General features: G+C 38.0%; 1 protein-coding gene across 5 annotated transcripts in view; it reads right to left on the reverse strand.

Moving 5' to 3' along the window:
* Positions 1 to 20782, reverse strand: part of FOCAD (focadhesin) — a 293625-nt gene that overhangs the window by 190066 nt on the left and 82777 nt on the right. For all 5 annotated transcript variants that reach the window (XM_043891497.1, XM_043891499.1, XM_043891500.1 and 2 more), the window contains 3 exons: positions 13581 to 13668; positions 9007 to 9209; positions 74 to 331 (listed from right to left, as the gene is read on the reverse strand). In XM_043891497.1, the coding sequence (XP_043747432.1) occupies positions 74 to 331; positions 9007 to 9209; positions 13581 to 13668 (549 nt within the window). The remainder of the gene's footprint in view (positions 1 to 73; positions 332 to 9006; positions 9210 to 13580; positions 13669 to 20782) is intronic.

Raw genomic sequence — 20782 nt, forward strand, 5'->3', positions numbered from 1 at the left:
TAAAGAAAGAATAATCTTCGATTCCAATGTCAAGCTTTTCCCTCATTACTGTTCCATTATTTTCTTGCTTTACCTGAGAGGAATCGGCTTGGGCTAATTCTGTAGTGACCTTCAGTATCTGGTGAAGATTTCGTCCCTTATCTTCAACAAGGAGGTAAGCCAGCAGAAGAAAAACATGAGCAGGGATCACTGTGGTTATAGGGAGCAATGACTCCACGGAAGCCAGCCAGTTACTTGCCGCAGACTCTTCTCTCATTACTTCAAGGATCCTCCAGGCTGTAAATATTGAACCATACATGCTGGTTATGGGGAACACAAGCTTGTAGGAGAGCTGAAAAATAAACACAAAAAAAGTATGAATAAATGAGATAAATCTGTCAGAAATACATTTCTGACATTCATTTATTCTTTATATTTCAAGAAATAGAAGAAATCGATCCTTCCAACAAAATGAATACAAAATTTTCAATTCCTGACCCAAACCTCTCTGCACATATCTGAGCTAATAGGATTACACAAAAAGAAAAGAGTTGCCAGATGGAAACCCTAGAACAGTTTTATTAAAATTTTTCCTCATGTTTACCATTCACTCCCTGTTGGGGCTTCCCAGGTGGCGCTAGTGGTAAAGAACATGCCTGCCAATGTAGGAAATGCAACAGACACAGGTTCAATCCCTGGGTTGGGAAGACCCCCTGGAGTAGGAAATGACAACCCATTCCAGTGTTCTTGCCTGGAAAATTCCATGGGCAGAAGAGCCTGGTGGGCTACAATCCATGGGGCTGCAAAGACTTGGACACAACTGAGTGACTGAGCGAGGCAGAGGGAAAAAAAGGGGGGGGTGGTCAATATACAAAATCCAGAGGCAACAGAGTTTGGAAAAAGCCATTACTAGGTAAAAGATATTTACCAGTTAGAACGAAGATAGAAACAACAACAACAACACTGTATTTGCCCAGCCCCAAACCCCAATAAGAGGCAACTTGGGGCAGATGGCAGATTTGAACTGAGGACAGTTCATTTTTGTAATAGTATGTTGATAGGAACAGAGTTGGTTCAGCTGGAGTCTGGAAATTCATTAATAATTTGTGGATAACTCCGGCAAGAAGCAGCAGCCTGACAGCTCTAAATTGAAATGATACCCAAAGAAGACATTATGCTCAAGTCAATCTGAGCAATGGCTCCTCATGGAAGTCAAGTGGTACAGTCAGGGTCAGAGACTGGATAGAATTCTGCCAGTGTGAGTGGTGTGCCCAAACAGCCCAGAAGAAGCCACAGACACTAAAGAGGAATTAGATATTGCCTGCTCAAAAAATAATTCATTTAGAGTGTGATGAGACAAATTAGAAATCTCTAGAGTATCACTGTCCTGTTAATAGAGACTCACTTACATGGAAAAGGGTAACAACTGAAAGGATGAGAAGTAAAAGTTAAGCCTTATAAAACTTTTTAATAACAGCTTTATTGAGATATATTTCACATATCATTAAATCCAGGCTTTTAAAGTTAATAACTCAGAGGATTTTAGTAATTCATAAAGTTGTATAACCATCATCACCAGCTAATTTTAGAACATTTTTCTTCACCCCAAAAGGAAACTCCATGCCCATTAAAGTGTTAGTCACTCAGTCGGGTCTGACTCTTTGTGACCCCATGGACTGTGGCCACCAGGCTCCTCTGTCCATGGGATTCTCCGGTCAAGAACACTGGAGTGAGTTGCCATTTCCTTCTCCAGTGTCCATTAAAAGTCCTTCTTTATTCCCTCTGATCCCCAAGCCCTGGCAACCATTAATCCTTTATTTCGGTTACTTTATATAATAGGAACCACACAATATGTGGTCTTTAGTAACTAGCTTCTTTTATTTCACATAAAATAAAACTTTTTCAAGGTTCATCCATGTTGTGGCTGACTGGTATCTATCAGTGCTTCGTTTCTTTTCATTATCAAATAATATCCCACTATATGGATATATATTTTGTTTATCCATTCATCAATTAATGGACATTGGGTTGTTTTTTTTTTCCAGTTTTTGGCTATGACAAATAATGTTGCTATGAATATTACTGTAAAAGTTTTTGTGAGGACATAGATGTTCAGTTATTTCAAGTATATGCTTAAGAATGAAGATAACTTTTATTTGAAAATAAATGCCACTATAAAAGCATATGAGGAAGCTTTATCTTTTCTGCTATGGAAAGATCTCACACAGGAAAATACAAGATACATACAGTGTGCCTGAAATGCTGAAATTATTTTAAAGGGAAGCATAGGGACTATATATTTGTATTTGCATAAATATGTACAAACACACACACACACATTTGGAGCGTGATAAGACAAATCAGAAAGCTCTAGAGTATAACTATACTGCTATTAGAGACTCACATGGACTTGCACACACACACAAAAGTATTTAGACAAACAGAAGAAATTAATAACTACTCATCTTCATCTTCTTCATTTTGAGAGTGTGGAAATTGGACAACCAGAATCAAAGGTGAGAAAGAGACTGCTCATTGAATACCATTTATGATTCTTGAACCATTTTAATGTATTAAAAATACTTTATTTATTATAGTCTTGTCTCACTAAGAATTTTTCCCCCAAGAAAATGAAATTCATTAAAGACTAGAGTCAAGTTCTTTAGTCTAATGACAAACAGCATTGGACTTCAGATTTAAAAGACCAAGACTTTAGCATAGCCATGACAGTTATTAGACAGTTATTAAAAATTGTTACACAATTTCTCTGAGCTTTACTTTCCTCATCTATAAAATGGAAGTGATGCCTATCTCCCTGCCAAAATTATTGAGGTTGATAAAGAAATAGTATCTTCAAAGCACCTAGCACAGTGCCTAAAGTTGCAAAACAAAGGAAAACATTATCCTTGTCATCTTCAGGAGAGAAAAATAAAATTGCTGGATATGATTATAAAAGAAAATAACTGGAAATCACCATGAACCGTAAATTGACTAGACAGCAGTAATATTACAGAGTAAACATATTAAAACCAAAAAGTAATCATACTGTGCTTAAAGTATTAGTCCAGGTTTAGGCTCTGTTTTTCGTCTGTTCATCTAAGGTTAGAGTCACAGGAAAAAGGCACAGTGTTGACTAAGAGATCACAGAGTGGTCTCTCTGTCCCACTGAGTGACCGCTGCCACAGGCACGATCCCAGGGCAAAGGTGCCACCAAGGGTTTTCTCTCAGCACCAGCCACCAAACCCTGGCCCCGTGGGGTGCAGGTAGGCCCTGAGTTTCAGAGGAGAAAGTAGGTGTTTAAAGATAAAAGATTGGCTTATGTTAAAGGAAGTATATCTCAATAAAAAAGAGAAGAAACAATAGAAAAGTAACATTTAAGTGAATATGAAATGGATGCACAACATCTTCTACATATGTAAAACAGTTGCAAATCTTTACTTTTTAAAAAACTTTAATAAAAAGGTTCAGGTACACTAAATACTAACAACATCTGCTCATACCTCTTTGTCTAAAGAGGACTGAAAAAGAAATTGTGAATGCAGGTGAACAATATGGATTTTCATTAACTTAAAAGAATAACAATTATCTATAATGTGGACTAAAACAGGCTTAACAAAAGTGAGGCCAGGATTTGATCAGGAGAGGGAGTGTGGAACAAACCTAGAGACACCTAAAAGTAGCACAGGTCTGTACAACAAGGGATTTAATTACTCACCAGACCTGAAACAGAAGACTGGAATAGATAAAGCCTTAAGAGTGTCCTTCTGTTCTATACATCTATGAAGAATCTAATCAAGAGTTAAAAGGCTTGGTAGCAGTTAATTACCACCGAAAGACAAAACACCGTTCTCTGTATCCATGTTATTAAGAAGACAATGATAGAAGCACAAGATCTAATTCCTATTAACTTCCAATCAAAAGCTTTTAAGAAACCAGTTTACTTCAATTTACTATTGATCTACTGTTTTCCTGTAAATCTGAAATACTGTTACTAACTCCCAAGTTCAGGACAAAGATGATAAATTATTGTTAATAAAATCAAAGTGGCAGCAATAGAGTATAGGCAAATCTAAACTCTATTTGTCAAACAGACAAAACCTGAATCTCAGTCCTACATCTACTACCTGTGTAATGAGGGGGAAGTTAATTAACCTCCATAATTTCTATTTCTTCACTTACAAAATGAGTACTGTTAAGATTATCACCAAGGAAATGCAAATCAAAACCACAGTGAAATAGCTCTTCATAACCACTCCTGTGTTAGTTGCTCAGTCATGTCTGACTCTTTGCGACCCCGCGGACTCCCTGTCAGGCTTATCACCCCATTAGGCTGCTCTGTCCATGGAATTCACCAGGCAAGAATATTAGAGTGGGTTGCCATTCCCTTCTCCAGGGGATCTTCCTGACCCAGGGATCAAACCTGGGTCTCCTGCATTGCAGGAAGATTCTTTACCATCTAAGCCACCAAGGAAGCCCTTCACAACCACTAGTATGGTTGTAATACAATGACCGGCAGTAACAAGTATTGGCAAGCATATAGAGAAACTGGCACCTTCACACACTGCTAATGGGAATGTAAAATGATACAGTCCCTTTGGAAAAGTCTCACGGCTCCTCAAATGATCAAATACATGGTTACCATATGATCTAGCAATTTTACTCCTAGGTTATCTACCCAAGAAAAAATGAAAATCTATGTCCACACAAAAACTTGTACAGGAGTATTCACAACAGCATTATTCACAATAACCAGAATTTTCTTAAAAAAATTAAAACACAAATGTTCAATAGATGAATGAAAAAATAAAATGAGGTAGCTTCATACAATGGAATATTATTTGGGGGTAGGTTTCTTTTTTGGAGTAATAAAAGTATTCTAAAATTGACTGTGGTATTGTATTCAGAACTCTGCAAACATACAAGAAGCCACTGAGTTGTTAACTTTAAATGAGTAAAATGTATGTATGTGAATTTTATCTCAATAAATTTATTTTAAAAAATAATCAGACTCCCACTGCATGACCCTTGGCAAGTTATCTTCTCTATATTTCAGTTAACTCTTGGATAAAATTAGACCAATAATAATACCTACTTCAAAGAGTTTGGGATAAAATCAAATGACTTAATACATGGCAAAGCACTTAGAATGGAGCCTGAACATAAGACAGGCTTAATAAATAACTCATGAAGCAGGGCTTTGTTGCCCATTTGGCCAGGGCTCGGAGAGCTTCAACCATTAGTCCAAGGCCACACATGTGGAAATGGCAAAACAAAACTATTTCAAAGTTATTGTGAGAAAAGAGTTGATCCACATAACTTCTTAAATAGAGCATGTGCTCAATAAATCTTAACTTTAGCTATAAATAGGACAACAACAATACATTATAAATTTTGATTTTTTAAGAGACAAATACTCAAAATACTTTCTGCTTACTATACACTACTTCAAAGTGACAATGAATGAAACCTACTTAGTACTGCTTTATTGAAAGGTAATAAAACTCACAGTGCTTTAAGTTTGAACAAAGTACTTTACCCAAAAATACCAATTAATAAATGTATGACAGATCCTACCTCAGTCATACTTTCTCTAAATCTTTCTGTTGACTAAAATAGTTCTCCAAAGATGAATCTTGCCCTAATATATAACTGCAGGAATTTGACTCTTAAGTCTCTTTCTTGCTTTATTTCACTCATCCCTGGCTGCCAGGGGCATGCAAGAGACTCCAGCAGATGGCTTCCTATGGGCCAGCTCTGGCCTGTGGCACCCCACACACCAGCTAGCAGGTCATAGCTACAATCTTCCCACCAAGCTGTGATCTCAGCCTTGAGTGGGGAGATCCATTTGGTTCATTCTTTGGGTGTCCCCTGCCTCAGTCTCAAAAGTAGAAGCTGCTCGATATTTATTATGGCAATATTCCTTAGAGCCTCATTACTGCTTTCAGTAATTAAACACCTTCTACTAGTTAATAATTTCTGTATAAAGTTTCTCTTTATTTAAATTATCAGTGTGGTTTCTCTCTCCTAACTAGACCCTGACTCAATCCCTGGTGCTTTCTTCTCCTTACCACCCCCCTGCCCATTTTCTGGGGTAGGGGCAGCAAAATTTGAAGGACTTTAGAGTTGCGACTAGTATTTGATGTTTTTTCACCTAAGAGAACACAAACAGGAGGTTTTAAATATCACCTGTCATTGTCTAACACAAAGGATCCTGTTTTTCTTACACCACAAATAAACAAAAGTTTATTAGATTATGCTAATCTTTTAAAGAGATGAATGGCTGCTTTGACATTTTACTTTTTAATTCTCAGAAACTGAGAGAAGTTAAAATGTGTTTTGTTTCATTGTTATCAACACTTCAGAAACAGGTAGGGAATTCCCTGGCAATCCAATGGTTAGGATTCTACTTTCACAGCTCAGGGTACGGGTCAATCCCTGGTGAGGGAGCTAAGATTCCACATGCCACAAAACATAGCCAAAAAACAAAGAAAAAAAAAAAAAAGAAATGGACAGGAAACAGAACTGCATGGTACAGTAATATTTACCCTTGGATTTATTTATCAGAAGAATTATACTTCTGAAGAAACGCTTTAGTTCTAAGCCAAATACTCAAGTTAGAATCACCAATTTAAAAGCAAATAATAAAAATATAAACTAAAAATCTGTGATTCTAAACAGTCTTTTTGTAATAAATCAAGAGGGTAAAATGATCTGTATTTGTATCAGAAGCATACATTCCTCACTGAACAGAAATTTCTTGACTATCTACTACGTAGTAAACAATAGGTCAGGTGTGGAGGATGCAAAGACAAATAAATAAGCTAGGGTGTTATCTATTTCTTTGAATATGTGGAAAATATTCAGTTTCACCACCGCTAAAGTGTTTTTAATTCTCCTATCTTTGATCAGCTGAAAAAGATAATGCAGAAACACCTAGGGTGGAAAAAACATCAAAAGTTCAACAATTGTTGCAATTTAAATATTAATGTGCTTAAAAAATAAAGGCAAAGTGTGAAAAAGGCTAAGATTCCTTCCCTCAGTGAGCTCACGCCACAGCTGGAGGTACAAATATGTGCCCCTTAAATTAAGACACACAACACAACCCACTAATGCTGAAAGTGTTTGGATGCAAAGGAGAGAGAGTAATAAATTCTGACTCAGGGAGGCTGAAAACACTTGGCTGGGTCTTGAAGAATGAGTAGTTCAGGCAAAGGAGACAAAAGAGCATTATGTGCTAAAGCAAAGATTCAGGAAGAGAACTGGGAGTTTGGGGCAGGTTAAATTTATAGGTATGTTTGGAATATAGGGTCTGGACAGGTGTAGGAGAAAAGCCAACGGTAAACTGTGGCTTAAATTTTTCAAAAGGGAGATCATATATCCACTGAAAGCCTCAATACAGCAGCACACTACCATCAGGAGGATATTTACACCCTAATAGTATTCCTTCCTCCTCCCTCTTCACCAGCTGCTAAAGAGAAAATCCACCATGCAGCGCTGATGAATAAGATTCACACACACCTGAGCAAATAGTAAGCTGAGTACTTACACATTAGATTTAGGGTGATCCTCAGTAAATATCACTCTTGATTTAAAGGAACATAGTACCCTGTCCGCCCCCCCCCTTCAGAATCCAATTTGTGTTCTACATGGGCAAACTAAAAGGGGAAGTGAAAGGCTATTAGAAATTTGGGGTCACAGTTTGTCATCCTATCAGAGCAGATGTTAAGAACTCTCTTCTTTTAATGCAAATCAATTACCTATTTCAAGTTTTATGGTTTAGTCAAACAATTAGAATTGAGGCGGCTGCCGCATACATTCAATATGCCTGCAGGCTAGTTTCTGCTGCATGATCAAATAGGGACCATAACCAAGAATCCCCAACAATGCCTGGATTTCTGCTGCTAGAATATTTAACAATACTTTATTAGTGGTATCTCTACTTTTGCAAACAAAACAACTAAGGCACTTGCTTGCACTTATGTAATGTCTTTGGTCTCTGGAAACTTAAGATGCTTCACCAGTTTTACAGTCTTTAATCCTGTATAGTTGGGAAGTACTATCACCTTTTACTGGGCTTCGCAGGTGGTGCTAGTGGAAAGAACCTGCATGCCAACGCAGATAGACATAAAAGATGGGGGGTTTGATTCCTGGGTCAGGAAGATCCCCTGGAGGAGGGCATGGCAACCCAGTCCAGTATTATTCCCTGGAGAATCCCATGGACTGAGGAGCCTGGCAAGCTACAGTTCATAAGGTTGCACAGAGCTGGACACGACTGAAGTGACTTAGCACGCACGCGCCACATTTTACTAAAGGTAAAACCCAAGCACCTAAAGAGAAAAAAATATGATGAATGTAGGCCTAGAATTCAGCTACTAACAAGATATTACTCATATTTCTCCGTTATTCTAACAGGACCAGTGAGACTGACAAAGCCAAATGGGGTAAGCCCAGTAGGCATGGATAGGAATGGAGTGTGACAGTCGGGCTGAAGAGAGTAGGAACACACACAAGGGACATCAAGAGCCATATGCGGGGAATATGGCATAAGGTGCCATATTCAAAAGTCAAGTCTTAGTTCTTACAGATCCCAGAACTTCCAGGCAATTCCAATTCCCCGCCACAGATTGTTGCAGGTCTAATTTTGTTGCACTATTTAATAGCACAAAGGGGGAAAGGCTCCACGCTCAGATGTGTTGCAGAAGTACTAGGTTAGTTAACTAGAACTAGTTCCTTTCCTGCAGGATTCCTCAGGACCTTTCACCACTAATGGACACTGGAAACTCAGCAAGCAAAAAAGATTACACAGATTTCCAACACTTATTTCACAGCAGGACTACCCTCCCCGTCATAGTCCAGAAGAATACGCTAAGAATACACTACACCAGTGCCTGACAGAGTGGTAAAATTCAATGACAGGATTTAAACCCAAACACATGTATCATCAGGAGGTGAGATTTCCGGCAGTGACTTAAATCCCACATAAATGATTAAACTTTATGTTAAGAGAAACAAGGATGAAGTCATTACCTTTTGGTGCTCGTCTCTGTAGCACTCCTGCTGTACCATTTCTAAAAGGTTTAGAGCCAACTGCTGCCTAGAAGGACCTTCTTCATCCATGGATATACAGTCTTCCAAAGCAGTAGAAGACAGTATCTGCAGAACTGGCATCACTAGCAGCAACGAGGACTTTGGGATCTTCTGACTCTCAGCAGAAGAAAGGAGCTTCAGAGCTGGTGATCCAAATAACAATTCAGAGTTTTCAAAATTAATACCACAGTCAAACAAAATGCTTTTTTGTTTAAGAGAAATACGCAAAAAGCTTTCTTGCCCTTTTACAATTGGGTCATACACACAATTAAGATGATAAACCTTATCCTTTAAGAAGTAAAAAGAACATAAAAATTAACTCAGCAAAAATAGGCTGTTAATGTACAGAACTTTTTAGTTTTTACTTGAGAAAATTCATATCACAGGCCAAAAAGTAAAATCAACTCTTTTTTTTTTTTAAGGTCAATATGAATTTCTTTAAAATTCAACTCAACTTTTGCCCTTATACCCTGTCAGATCCTCTACCCTCAACAAACTGAGCCAAGAGACCAGAGTTCCTGATCTATGGATAACAAAACCAACACGTGCACTTCTCTTTCAAACCCAGCTGAGACTTGTATCAAGAGATGCAAAAGTAAAAAAGGTGAAGCAGGGGATGACCTTCAGCAGTAATTACTAAGAAGCAAATCAGCAAATTCTCAAAGTCCATAACCCATGGAATACAACCCATTTTTACAAAAGACTTTTTTTAACATGGAAACACACACATACAATAACTTACTTATATGTGTAGACTCCCCTAGACTATAAACAGGGTGAATTAAAGAATAAACTTTTTTCAGTTATTGAATGAATGCTGATTTACTGAAAGAGGTTATTTGTAAGTTTCAGAGTGAGATTATTAATCAACTTAACTTCCCCACTACACCAAAAAAAAAAAAAAAATACAATGAACTTTAAATCATGTCAATGAATTGCTAGTATTGTATTTTAAATCACCTGGAAGTCAAACCTGAGTGTGGCATGAAAAACAAACACTTGTTACTCCAACACTACGAATTTACTTTTTTTGCCTAAATATTAGTCTTAATCCATAATTGTCAGTTATTACAGTAATCTAATGTATTTAACAAAATATGAAATTCATATAATACAAATATTTCTATATTCTGTACTATGGATCTTGCAGGCATTTTTATAAATTGCTATTTACAATCATAGCCAGTGTTAGTAATTAAGAAGCATAACATTGTATTATGCACGCTCAGTCGCTTCAGTCCTGTCTCTGCAATCACATGAACTGTGGCCTGCCAGGCTCCTCTGTTCAAGGGATTCTCCACGCAAGAACACTGGAGTGGGTTCCCATGCCCTCCTCCAGGGGATATTCCCGATCTAGGGATTGAACCTGCATCTTCTGCGTCTCCTGCATTGCAGGTGGATTCTTTACCACTGAGCCACTAAAGAAGCCCCAACATTGTATTAGTGCTGTGTATTTTTAAAACTTGAAATAATCAATATTCTCCCCGTTATCTTATTGCTTTGAGCATTCTTTCCCAATATACTAAACAATAGGCTTTTGTTTATATTTCAACATGATATACTAACTCAATAGTTTTCAGGATGGTTTATTCACTCTATCGAAGGTAACTTCAAATCAGAGACACTGGTTTACAAAAGAAAAACTTGGCTCTTCTCCAATAAAATATTGGAGTGTTTGATCCTGTATTATCCTATCACACATGAGCTATAATGAAGGACTGGAGCCTCAGAATTAGGAATGCAGATTCTCTAGGGCATCAAAATTTTTTTTCTGGTCCAAAAACAAAACCCATGTATACAAAATATCCAGAAGAGACAAATTTAGAGACAGAATGCACTTTAGTGTTTTTCTGGGACTGAGGGTGGGAATGAGGATTAACTGTAAATGGGTATAAGAAATTTGGGGGAGAGGGATTGATGCAAAATGTTCTAAACTAGACTCCACAACCTGGCGGCACAACCCTGTAAATTTACTTTTTTAAAACTTATTTATTTATGGCTGTGCTGGTTCTTCGTTGCTGTGTGGGCTTGTCTCTGGTTGCAGTGAGCGAGGGCTACTCTCTAGACGCAGTACATGGACTTCTCATTGACGTGGCTTCTCCTGTTGTGGAGCACGGGCTCTAGTCTTGAGAGCTTCAATAGTCGCAGCACACAGGCTCATTAGCTAAGGCCCCGAGAGCTTGCAGGCTTCAGCGGTTGTAGCACATGGGGTCACATTACTTGTGGGGCAAGGCTTATTTTCTCCATCGCATATGGAATCTTCCTGGACCAGGGATCGAACCGGTGTCCCCTGCATTTGCAGGCGGATTCTTTTCCAATGTACCACCAGGGAAGTCCCATAAATTTGCTTTTAAAAGCATGTTATTGTACATATAAAAATGGTGAGCTGTAAGGTAAGTAAATTTGCCTTAAGAAAGCTGCTTTTTTTTTTTTTTTTTTAAATTTTTTTATTAGTTGGAGGCTAATTGCTTCACAACATTTCAGTGGGTTTTGTCATACATTGATATGAATCAGCCATAGATTTACACTTATTCCCCATCCCGATCCCCCCTCCCATCTCCCTCTCCACCCGATTCATATAAAAGAAAGCTGCTTTTTAAAAATAATAAAACTATGATTGTCTTAAGTAACAGAATTGGAAGATTATACCTAAAGGAGGATGCCATGGAAACTCTTTAAGGAGGGGAGGCAAAAACAGTTTAGTAAGAGACTAGAGAAGAAGGTACAAAGAGAACAGGGCCAATAAGCAAAAGCAGGGTAGGAATCAAAGCCCTTAAGAGAGCCAAGGGTCCCTTTCGTGTGCTAAAGCTATTTCTAAGACTGTAAATGAAAGAGCAATTCATCCTCAAAATCATGGATTAAAATGCCCAGAAGGAGTTACACAATCAGTATTTACCTCAAGCACGTTTTAAAAATGAAAAGTGGGAATGAATCAACGAATCATGGCATCATAACATATACATCACAAATTAGACACCATCCTACATTACTGCATGTATTATATTGGACCAAGTAAAGCAAGGCAATATTAATGTAAAAGCCACAATTTACATTTGTTTGTTGATCTGCAAACTTGATTCTTTCCCACATTATTCTTTTTTTAAAAATTAATTTATTTATTTTAATTGGAGGCTAATTACAATATTGTAGTGGTTTTTGCCATATATTGACATGAATCTGCCATGGGTGTACAAGTGTCCCCCATCCTGATCCCCCCTCCCACCTCCCTCCCCATCCCAGCCCTCAGGGTCATCCCAGTGCACCAGCTTTGAGTGCCCTGTTTCATGCATCAAACTTGGACTGGTCATCTATTTCACATATGGTAATATACATGTTACAATGGTTTTCTCTCAAATCATCCCACCCTCACCTTCTCCCACAGAGTCCAAAAGACTGTTCCTTACATCTGTGTCTCTTTTGCTGTCTCACATATAGGGCTATCGTTACCATCTTTCTAAATTCCATATATATGCGTTAATCTACTGTATTGGTGTTTTTCTTTCTGACTTACTTCACTCTGTACAATAGGCTTCAGTTTCATCCACCTCATTAGAACTGATTCAAATGCATTCTTTTTAACTGCTGAGTAATATTCCATTGTGTATATGTACCACAACTTTCTTATCCATTCTGTCTGCCAGTGGACACCTAGATTACTTCCATGTCCAAGCTATTGTAAACAGTACTGTGATGAACACTGGGGTGCACGTGTCTCTTTCAATTCTGGTTTCCTTAGTGTGTATGCCCAGCAGTGGGATTGCTGGGTCATATGGCAGTTCTATTTCCAGTTTTTTAAGGAATCTCCACACTGTTCTCCACAGTGGCTGTACTAGTTTGCATTCCCACCAACAGTGTAAGAGGGTTCCCTTTTCTCTGCACCCTCTCCAGCATTTATTGTTTGTAGACTTTTTGATAGCAGCCGTTCTGACTGGCATGAGATGGTACCTCATTGTCCCACATTATTCTTAAACAGAACATTTTTTTTGCCTCCCTTTAGCTCCATTCCTTACTTTTTTTTAAGTCAATACTGGACAGTCAAGAGAATGTTATCTTCATTTGTTCTAGGTAGGTTAACAAAATAATCATAAATTAAGCCTTGTTCAATGTGGCGCCAGTTTTGAATAGTAAAGGTGTATAGAGTTTTAAAAGTAAATTCAAATGCTAAACACCTATTCTGCTTCAAGGGCTTTATGCTATTGATTCTGTTTGCTGTACAACTGTGAATGAGCTGTCACACCCTTCAGAATATTTACCAATGTCACTGCTATATAATTGAGAACATAATGTCCTAACAAACAGCTGAGATATTTGGTAAATTATGGTATATGGAATCTTGCACAAAACACCTTGATAAGAAAAAGAAAGCTCTATTTGATAATGACTAAACAGACAAATTCCAGAATGGACATTCAAAATATATAGGACTTTACAGCACAGTACAATATGTAGTTCAAGTGACACCTGCCAATACTCATGTTAATTCATGTTACTCTTGTGAGAGTATTTTTATTTACCTAGACTTAAGATTGGCTTCTGTTGACTTGCTGGAGTCTGTAGAAGTAGTAAAGCTATTCCAATTATGACTGGTTCAACAGGAAAATCCTAAAGGAAAAAAAGAAAAGCAAAGAGCTGAAGAAGTTTCCAAGACCCATTGATTTATAATATGTATCTAGGAAAAGTATATTTAACATGAAATATTATAAACCTATTGTACAAAATTACTTACAGCAAGCCTGCTCTATTTAAGGAAGAATTGTTGAATGCCACAGCAGTCACACGTAAATTCAAAATGTTATCATATCTGGCCAAAGAGCAGTAAGTTATAAACCATACTAATTCAGAGGAAAAACCTGCAGTCTTCAAAACAGTCAATCTTTGCAAATCAATAAAAACTACCTGAAATACTTAAGAATATTTCATTTCTGGAAAGTAGCTGAATTGTCTACTTAGGTAATACAGACATTGTTCATCTATACAACTTACATAATAAATTACAGTTAACAAATTTTGATAAATCATGTTATTATAATAAAACAAACATCAGTACCAGAAAAGCAGAGATTTATTTTTAAATTACAGTAACTTATTAAGTATATGTAAATATAGTAAAGCAATAACCATAGAAATTTAAGGTTATTAATTTCACCAAGTATATAAATGAAATTAAAAAAAAGATAAAAAGGACATGTATTAAACTCTAATAAGGAAAATGCAGGTGGCATAAGATGTCATTTGAGGTTTCTATATAAAGAAAACAATAATGTATTATGGAACTAAAGAAGGTCCAACACACTCTGCTAAAATTACTTCATTCTGAAATTTACAGAAGTGTCTACAATTCTGTAACAAATTCTGTAGAATTCTACAATTCTACAAGCAGAAATTTCCCATGAATCATGAGTATAGGCAAAAAATTAAAAAACGAAATGTGAGATAGAGCTGTGTGTTAAAGAAACACTAGAGAGAAATCAACTTAGTCTGACACAACCAGAGTTATAATCCTGGAGATACCATCAACTCTGGCACAAATTAATAAATGTATATCTACATCTTCAGCTTCTCTGGTGGCTCAGTGGTAAAAAGAGCCCTCCTGCCAATAGGAAGAAACCCACCGGAAAGCCTTTAACACACAGGCTATCATTGGAAAGGCCACCAAGTAGCTTCTCATGAGACTGGCCTGTTGAGAACAGACGGTGGAAGAGAAAGAGCTGGAGATCAAGACACCCAAAATAAGGATAAGTAACGGCAGAGGATGAGACTAGATGACTTTAAATTCTGTTCATGATTCTGAGAGGTCACAAATTTTTTGTGTGATTAGAGGGCTTCCTTGGTGACTCAGACGGTTAAAGAATCTGCCTGCAATGCAGAGGACCCAGGTTCTGTCTCTGAGTTGGAAAGATCCCCTGAAGAAGGGAATGGCTACCCATTCCAGTATTCTTGCCTGGAGAATCCCATGGACAGAGGAGCTTGGTGGGGTCCATGGGGTCTCAAAGATTCAGACATGACTGAGTGACTAACACTTCCCTTCCACTGATTTAATGAACACCTGAGAACGGTACCATTTAATGAGGTCTTTCAATAAAAGCCTGTGTTGGATATCTCATGAACACTTTCAAACACTACAGCTATAGACTCATACTGCCTGCCCTGGGCCACTGAGAGATCCAGAAGTACAGGGAAGTTAAAGCCCCATAGGCCATGACTTGACAAGTTGTTAAGAGAAGTCCAGGGAAAAATGCTTCGGCCTTCATTCTGGATCCTTCTGGCAGGTTCTGAAACATCTTCCATAACACTTCTTAGCATATTCCATGAGATGAGCAACCGGCTCCTTAGAGTAGTGGCCAACTTGATAACACTTGTGCTGCCTCTCCCACCCTTAGTATTTCACTCTTCCTGTCTCTCTCCCATTTGCTTCCTGAGATCACAGCCACAGGTGGCCTCCTGATGATAAGCCTTTGCCTTTGTGGAAACCCAGGTTTTGTTTTTGCCTTTAGGGAAATTCAGGGTCTACTTGTGGGGGAATCAAGGCTAATTCAAGAGCCTAACTGGAGAAAAGAAGTAAAGAAACCTTTATATTGGACCACAGATATCACTGGAGTCTTAATGACAACAAACACCTGGAGTCCTTTCGCCTCAATCAAATGAAAGATAGCACTGGGCATCACCGGTGTCCCAGGCAGGAAGTACATATGCTGGGCTCGGGGATGCTACTGTGAACGAGAGAGCATGAAAAAGTTTTTATACTGTTGTTGGATTTTTTTTTCTTATTGTTGTTTTGTTTGTTTAGTGAAAAACAAGGAATGAGAAAGGCTACAGCAAAGCTAAGAATCTGTAGCAGACACAGCAATGACAGCCCAGCTCACAATCCCCCAGTGTCACAGCTCCGCAACCTTCCCTGCCCTCCGCTCAGAGTTGACTGATCCAAGCTGGGCCAATCAGACCATTCTCCCTAGGAATCTGAGAACTGAAACTGAGACACACAGTGAAGAAAAGAAGCGGGGACTGAGTCATCTGATGGTAATGTGTTAGAGAACATAGGTCTCCAGCCTTACCAAAGCTGGGATGTACAGCACTCTCCACTTTGAAAGCTCCCTAGTCTCCCCACAAACAATATTTTCTGTTAAGAGTACGTATGCTTAGGGCTCTGTGCTTCTAATGTAGGGGGCATGGGCTCAATCACTGGTCAGGGAACTAAGGTCACACAAGTCGCGTGGTATAGCCAAAAAAAAAAGAGAGAGAGAGAAAAGAATATATATATTTTGCTTGAAATGGAAAGCACCTTAGGTTATGATCATTCAAATAGGCTAAAAATAGTTCAGCTAAGACCAAATACATTGAAACTAATGTAGCCTAAGAAATACATCCATTTTTAGTGGATTTTTGAATGAAATAAATCCAATATAAGAACAGAAAAGGAATAAAGAGGAAAAGACAAGTTAATATAATATTTGAATTGAACATTTAGCAAAATTTCCTGGGGGACAGGAAATTTCACAACATAAGTATTTTAACAGTTCTACATATTTTTAATTCCTTCTAAAATTTTTTAAATATTGGGCAGATGGAAGACACAGCATAAATAAGGCCTTCTCCCACAGACACTATTTCATCATTCTCAATGAAAGTATTCTGTCATTCTACATTAAAATCAAAAATATTTTTAAAATTCGACTCAAGTCAAAAATAGGACAATCTGAATTTTAATACAGATATTATCTATAAGAAGTTGAAATGCGTAAAATATGTTTAAATCTATCAGTTCAGAATACTTTCAGAAATTAGTAAGTAGAGAAAGAGTCAAGCATGTATTCTAACTTTTCTGTATAAACTGGATAACCAAATACTAAGTGGAACCAACTACATCTTTTAAGAGAAGTATTCCAGCTAACAAATGAAGAAGAACAGAATTAGATCATCACTTCTTTAATTCCTAGTGAATTAATAGAACTAGGCACTGAGCATCAACAACAACCAACATCATAAAAAGAAGAACGAAAAAAAAAAAAAAAAAAGAAGAACGACACATATTATGTGCTTCTTGATGAAAGAACACACCATGCCCTGTAGTCTTGGAAACAAAAAAATAAAACAAAAATCTAAATCTGATCAGGTCTCTATAGCTAACAACCTATGAACAGAGAAACATGTCAAAGTGCACCAAGAGATTGCAATCAGCAGATTTCAAGATTTACAAAACTCTATAGCTCACATAAGCCAGATTGTTCTTTTTTTTTAAAATAGGTAAACAATGTACAGACACACATGGAGGTGATAAATCTATAAACAAATGTAAAGAAGGTATCACTACAGAAGTCAGGATAGTCAGGGGAGAAAGGAGGTTGTGATTAGGACTGGGCTCCTGGAAAACTTCTCGGGTTGCCAGAAAAGTTCTATTTCTTTATTTTTGATGCTTACAAGGTTGTTTACCTTATATGCAAAAATATATATATATATAATAATAATAAAATTATTTAAGAGTGCTAGTTTAAAAGGTAGATGTTTGGACCCATCCAGCCCAACTAATTCAATATCTTTAGGGGTAGGACCTAGGCATTTACAGTTTAAATAAAATCTGCCTAGTGATTTTGATGCACTCTAGTCTGAACAATTTGATTGGAATATAAACTTCACAGATCTTGTCTTTTTCACCTAATTGCCATAGCAAAATATTTGCCAAAAAAAACTCCTACTACTCACATGAACCTACACAAACACAAAGGAACATTATGGGTTTACCTGTTAAGTACATTACATATATGGTTAAGACAGGCAATTCCAAGTAATTTAACTATATAATATTATCCATATAGCATTTTCTATATATTATTTATCTACAAATACTATTTATCCATGACTTCCCTGGTGGCTCAGACGGTAAAGTGTCTGCCTACAATGCCGAAGACCCAGGTTCAATCCCTGGATCAGGAAGATATCCTGGAGAAGGAAATGGCAACCCACTCCACTATCCTTGCCTGGAAAATCCCATGGACAGAGGAGCCTGGTAAGCTACAGTCCAGGGGTCACAAAGAGTCAGATACGACTGAACGATTTCACTTTCACTATTTATTCACATTTTATATATATTTTATTAGTATAATATATATCAATATATTATCTATTATACCTATTATCTAATAGGTGTAACTATATAAAATTGATATAAACATCTGAAAAAATATGATTATTTTATTATATTAACTACATAATTTGTAACATCTAAGTATGTGCTCAGGTGTGTCCAATTCTTTGCGACCCCATAGGCTATAGCCCACCTAGCTCCTCTGCCAATGGAATTTTCCAGGCAAGAATACTGGAGTGGGGTGCCATTTCTTACTCCAGGAGATCTTCCCAACCCAGGGATCAAACCCATGCCTCTTATATCTCCTGCATTGGCAGGTGGATTCTTTACCACTAGTGCCACTTGGGATATGGTAATAATGTACAGTAACATTTAATATGCTTAACAACGTATATTACCATATATTAAATGTTACTATATATTATTACTATATATTACTGTATCTAATAGATAATATATATTATAATTTTTTAAAGTTACCATTAATATATAACACAAACATATCATTATATAATATATATATAAAACCTAGCATCTGCTTCCCTGGTGGCTCAGACAGCAAAGAATCTGTCTGCAATGCAAGAGACTCAGATTCAACCCCTGGGTCAGGAAGATCCCCTGGAGAAGAGAATGGCTACCCACTCCAGCATTCTTGCCTGGAGAATTTCATGGACAGAGGAGCCTGGCAAGCTATAATCCATGGGGTTGCAAAGAGTCAGACATGACTGAGCATCTAACACACACAACACACACACATATAAGACCCAGCATCGGTGAAATCATGCTAATCACAAAACTGACAAATTGACAAAAGACTGACTTGAGTTTTCCCTGGCTCCCACCTCCCACCAAAATCTACACTCATGTTCTCTGTTTCCTCATTTACCATTCATTCCTTTATTCCAATTTGGTTCTTATTGCCATCACTCTGCTGAAACTGATTCTTCTGTGAAGAATACATCTCTACAGGCTGAAGCCTAAGAATACTTTCCAGCCCTTACTTTGAATCCTCTCCCCAGAACCCTGTTGACCAACCCCCTTCTAGAAAAACTCCTTCCGTTGATTTTCATGTCTGAGACAGATGACACAAGAAGGAGTATCTCAAAAGGGAGGATGATCACCTATCTCTTCTGCTTATGATACAATCCTCCTAGCTGTACTTTTTCAGACTCCTCTGTATCTATACACTCCAAATATTCACAGCTTCTAGAATTCCATTCCAAACCCTGTCATGCACTCCATGGTTAAAACTCTAACTCCAAAGTTGATGTTTACAAATCTATACCTTTAGCCTAAGCTTCCATCCTAAATTCTAAAACCAGATATCCATCTATGATACCTACATACCTCAAACCAAGCATATCTAAAACTAAATCTATCATCTTCCCTCCAACATCAGCTACCATTTCTAAAGTGAATGCCACCATCCAGTTGCCCAAAATAGAAAGTTGAGACTCCACCAAGGACTTCTCCTTGACCGTGTACTCAACCACAAGGCCCTACTGATTTCATGTTCTATATTTCTCTTTTCCTATCTTTATTTCCCTAATTAGCCCCTCGCCATGGACTGAGGACCCCCTTCCAAAATATATACAATGGAGCCCTTACTGCCAATTGACTGTATTTGGAGTCAGGAAGTAATTAGTAATAGTTAAATGAGGACATAAGAAAGAAAGAAAGTGAAGTCACTCAGTCATATTCGACTCTTTGCGACCCCATGGACTGTAGCCTACCAGGTTCCTCTGTCCATGGGATTTTCTAGGCAGGAATACTGGAGTGGGTTGCCACTTCCTTCTCCAGGAGATCTTCCCGATCCAGGGATTGAACCTGGGTCTTCCGCATTGTAGGCAGACACTTTTTCATCTGAGCCACTAGGGAAGTCCATGAGGTCATAAGGGTGGGGCCTTAATACAAAAGGATTAGTGTCTTGTAAGAAGAAACAATAGAGACCTCATTCTTGTCCTCTCTCCACTGTGTGAGAACACAGTGAGACAGCAGCCTTCTACAAGCCAGCAAGAAAGAGACATTAGGAATCAAATTGGCCAGCCCCCTCAGCTTGGACTTCCTAATCTCCTGAACTGCGAGAATGAACTTCTGTCGCTTAAGGTATCCAATCTGTGATTATTTTATTATGGCAGCCCTAGCACTCTAAGACATCCATCCTCACTTTCTGCCCTATTCGTGTTCCCTTCCTCCAAACCCTTTTCCACTCTCCCACTAGAATGACCTTACACACACACAAGTAGGTGGGTACCACTTTACTGAAAGTTCTTCAATAGCATGCCACTGCCTAAAAGATAAGACATAAGCTCATTTGTGAGGGAGGGCAGAGCCTTTGTGATAGGCTCAGCCTTCTCTCCTACATCTTAATCCTGAGCAACACTCAACACTTTTTTCTGAATGGGCCATGCCTGTGACTTCCTCACGTTCCTGTGTTTGGGCACACACTGTTCCCGCAGCTGGAATGCCTTCCCAGCTACAGCTTGTACCAAGTTTGCTTAGCAAACTCCTCCAATCTGAACTCAGGCCCTACCTCCCTTAAACTATGCTCCCACTGGACTTTAAATACACCCTCACAAAAACATTTACCTTACTGTACTATTTATTTGCATGTTTCTAAGTCACTTGAGGTCACAG

The sequence above is a fragment of the Cervus elaphus genome, chromosome 29 (assembly GCF_910594005.1).
Source record: "Cervus elaphus chromosome 29, mCerEla1.1, whole genome shotgun sequence".
In the NCBI taxonomy this organism is placed as follows: domain Eukaryota; kingdom Metazoa; phylum Chordata; class Mammalia; order Artiodactyla; family Cervidae; genus Cervus; species Cervus elaphus.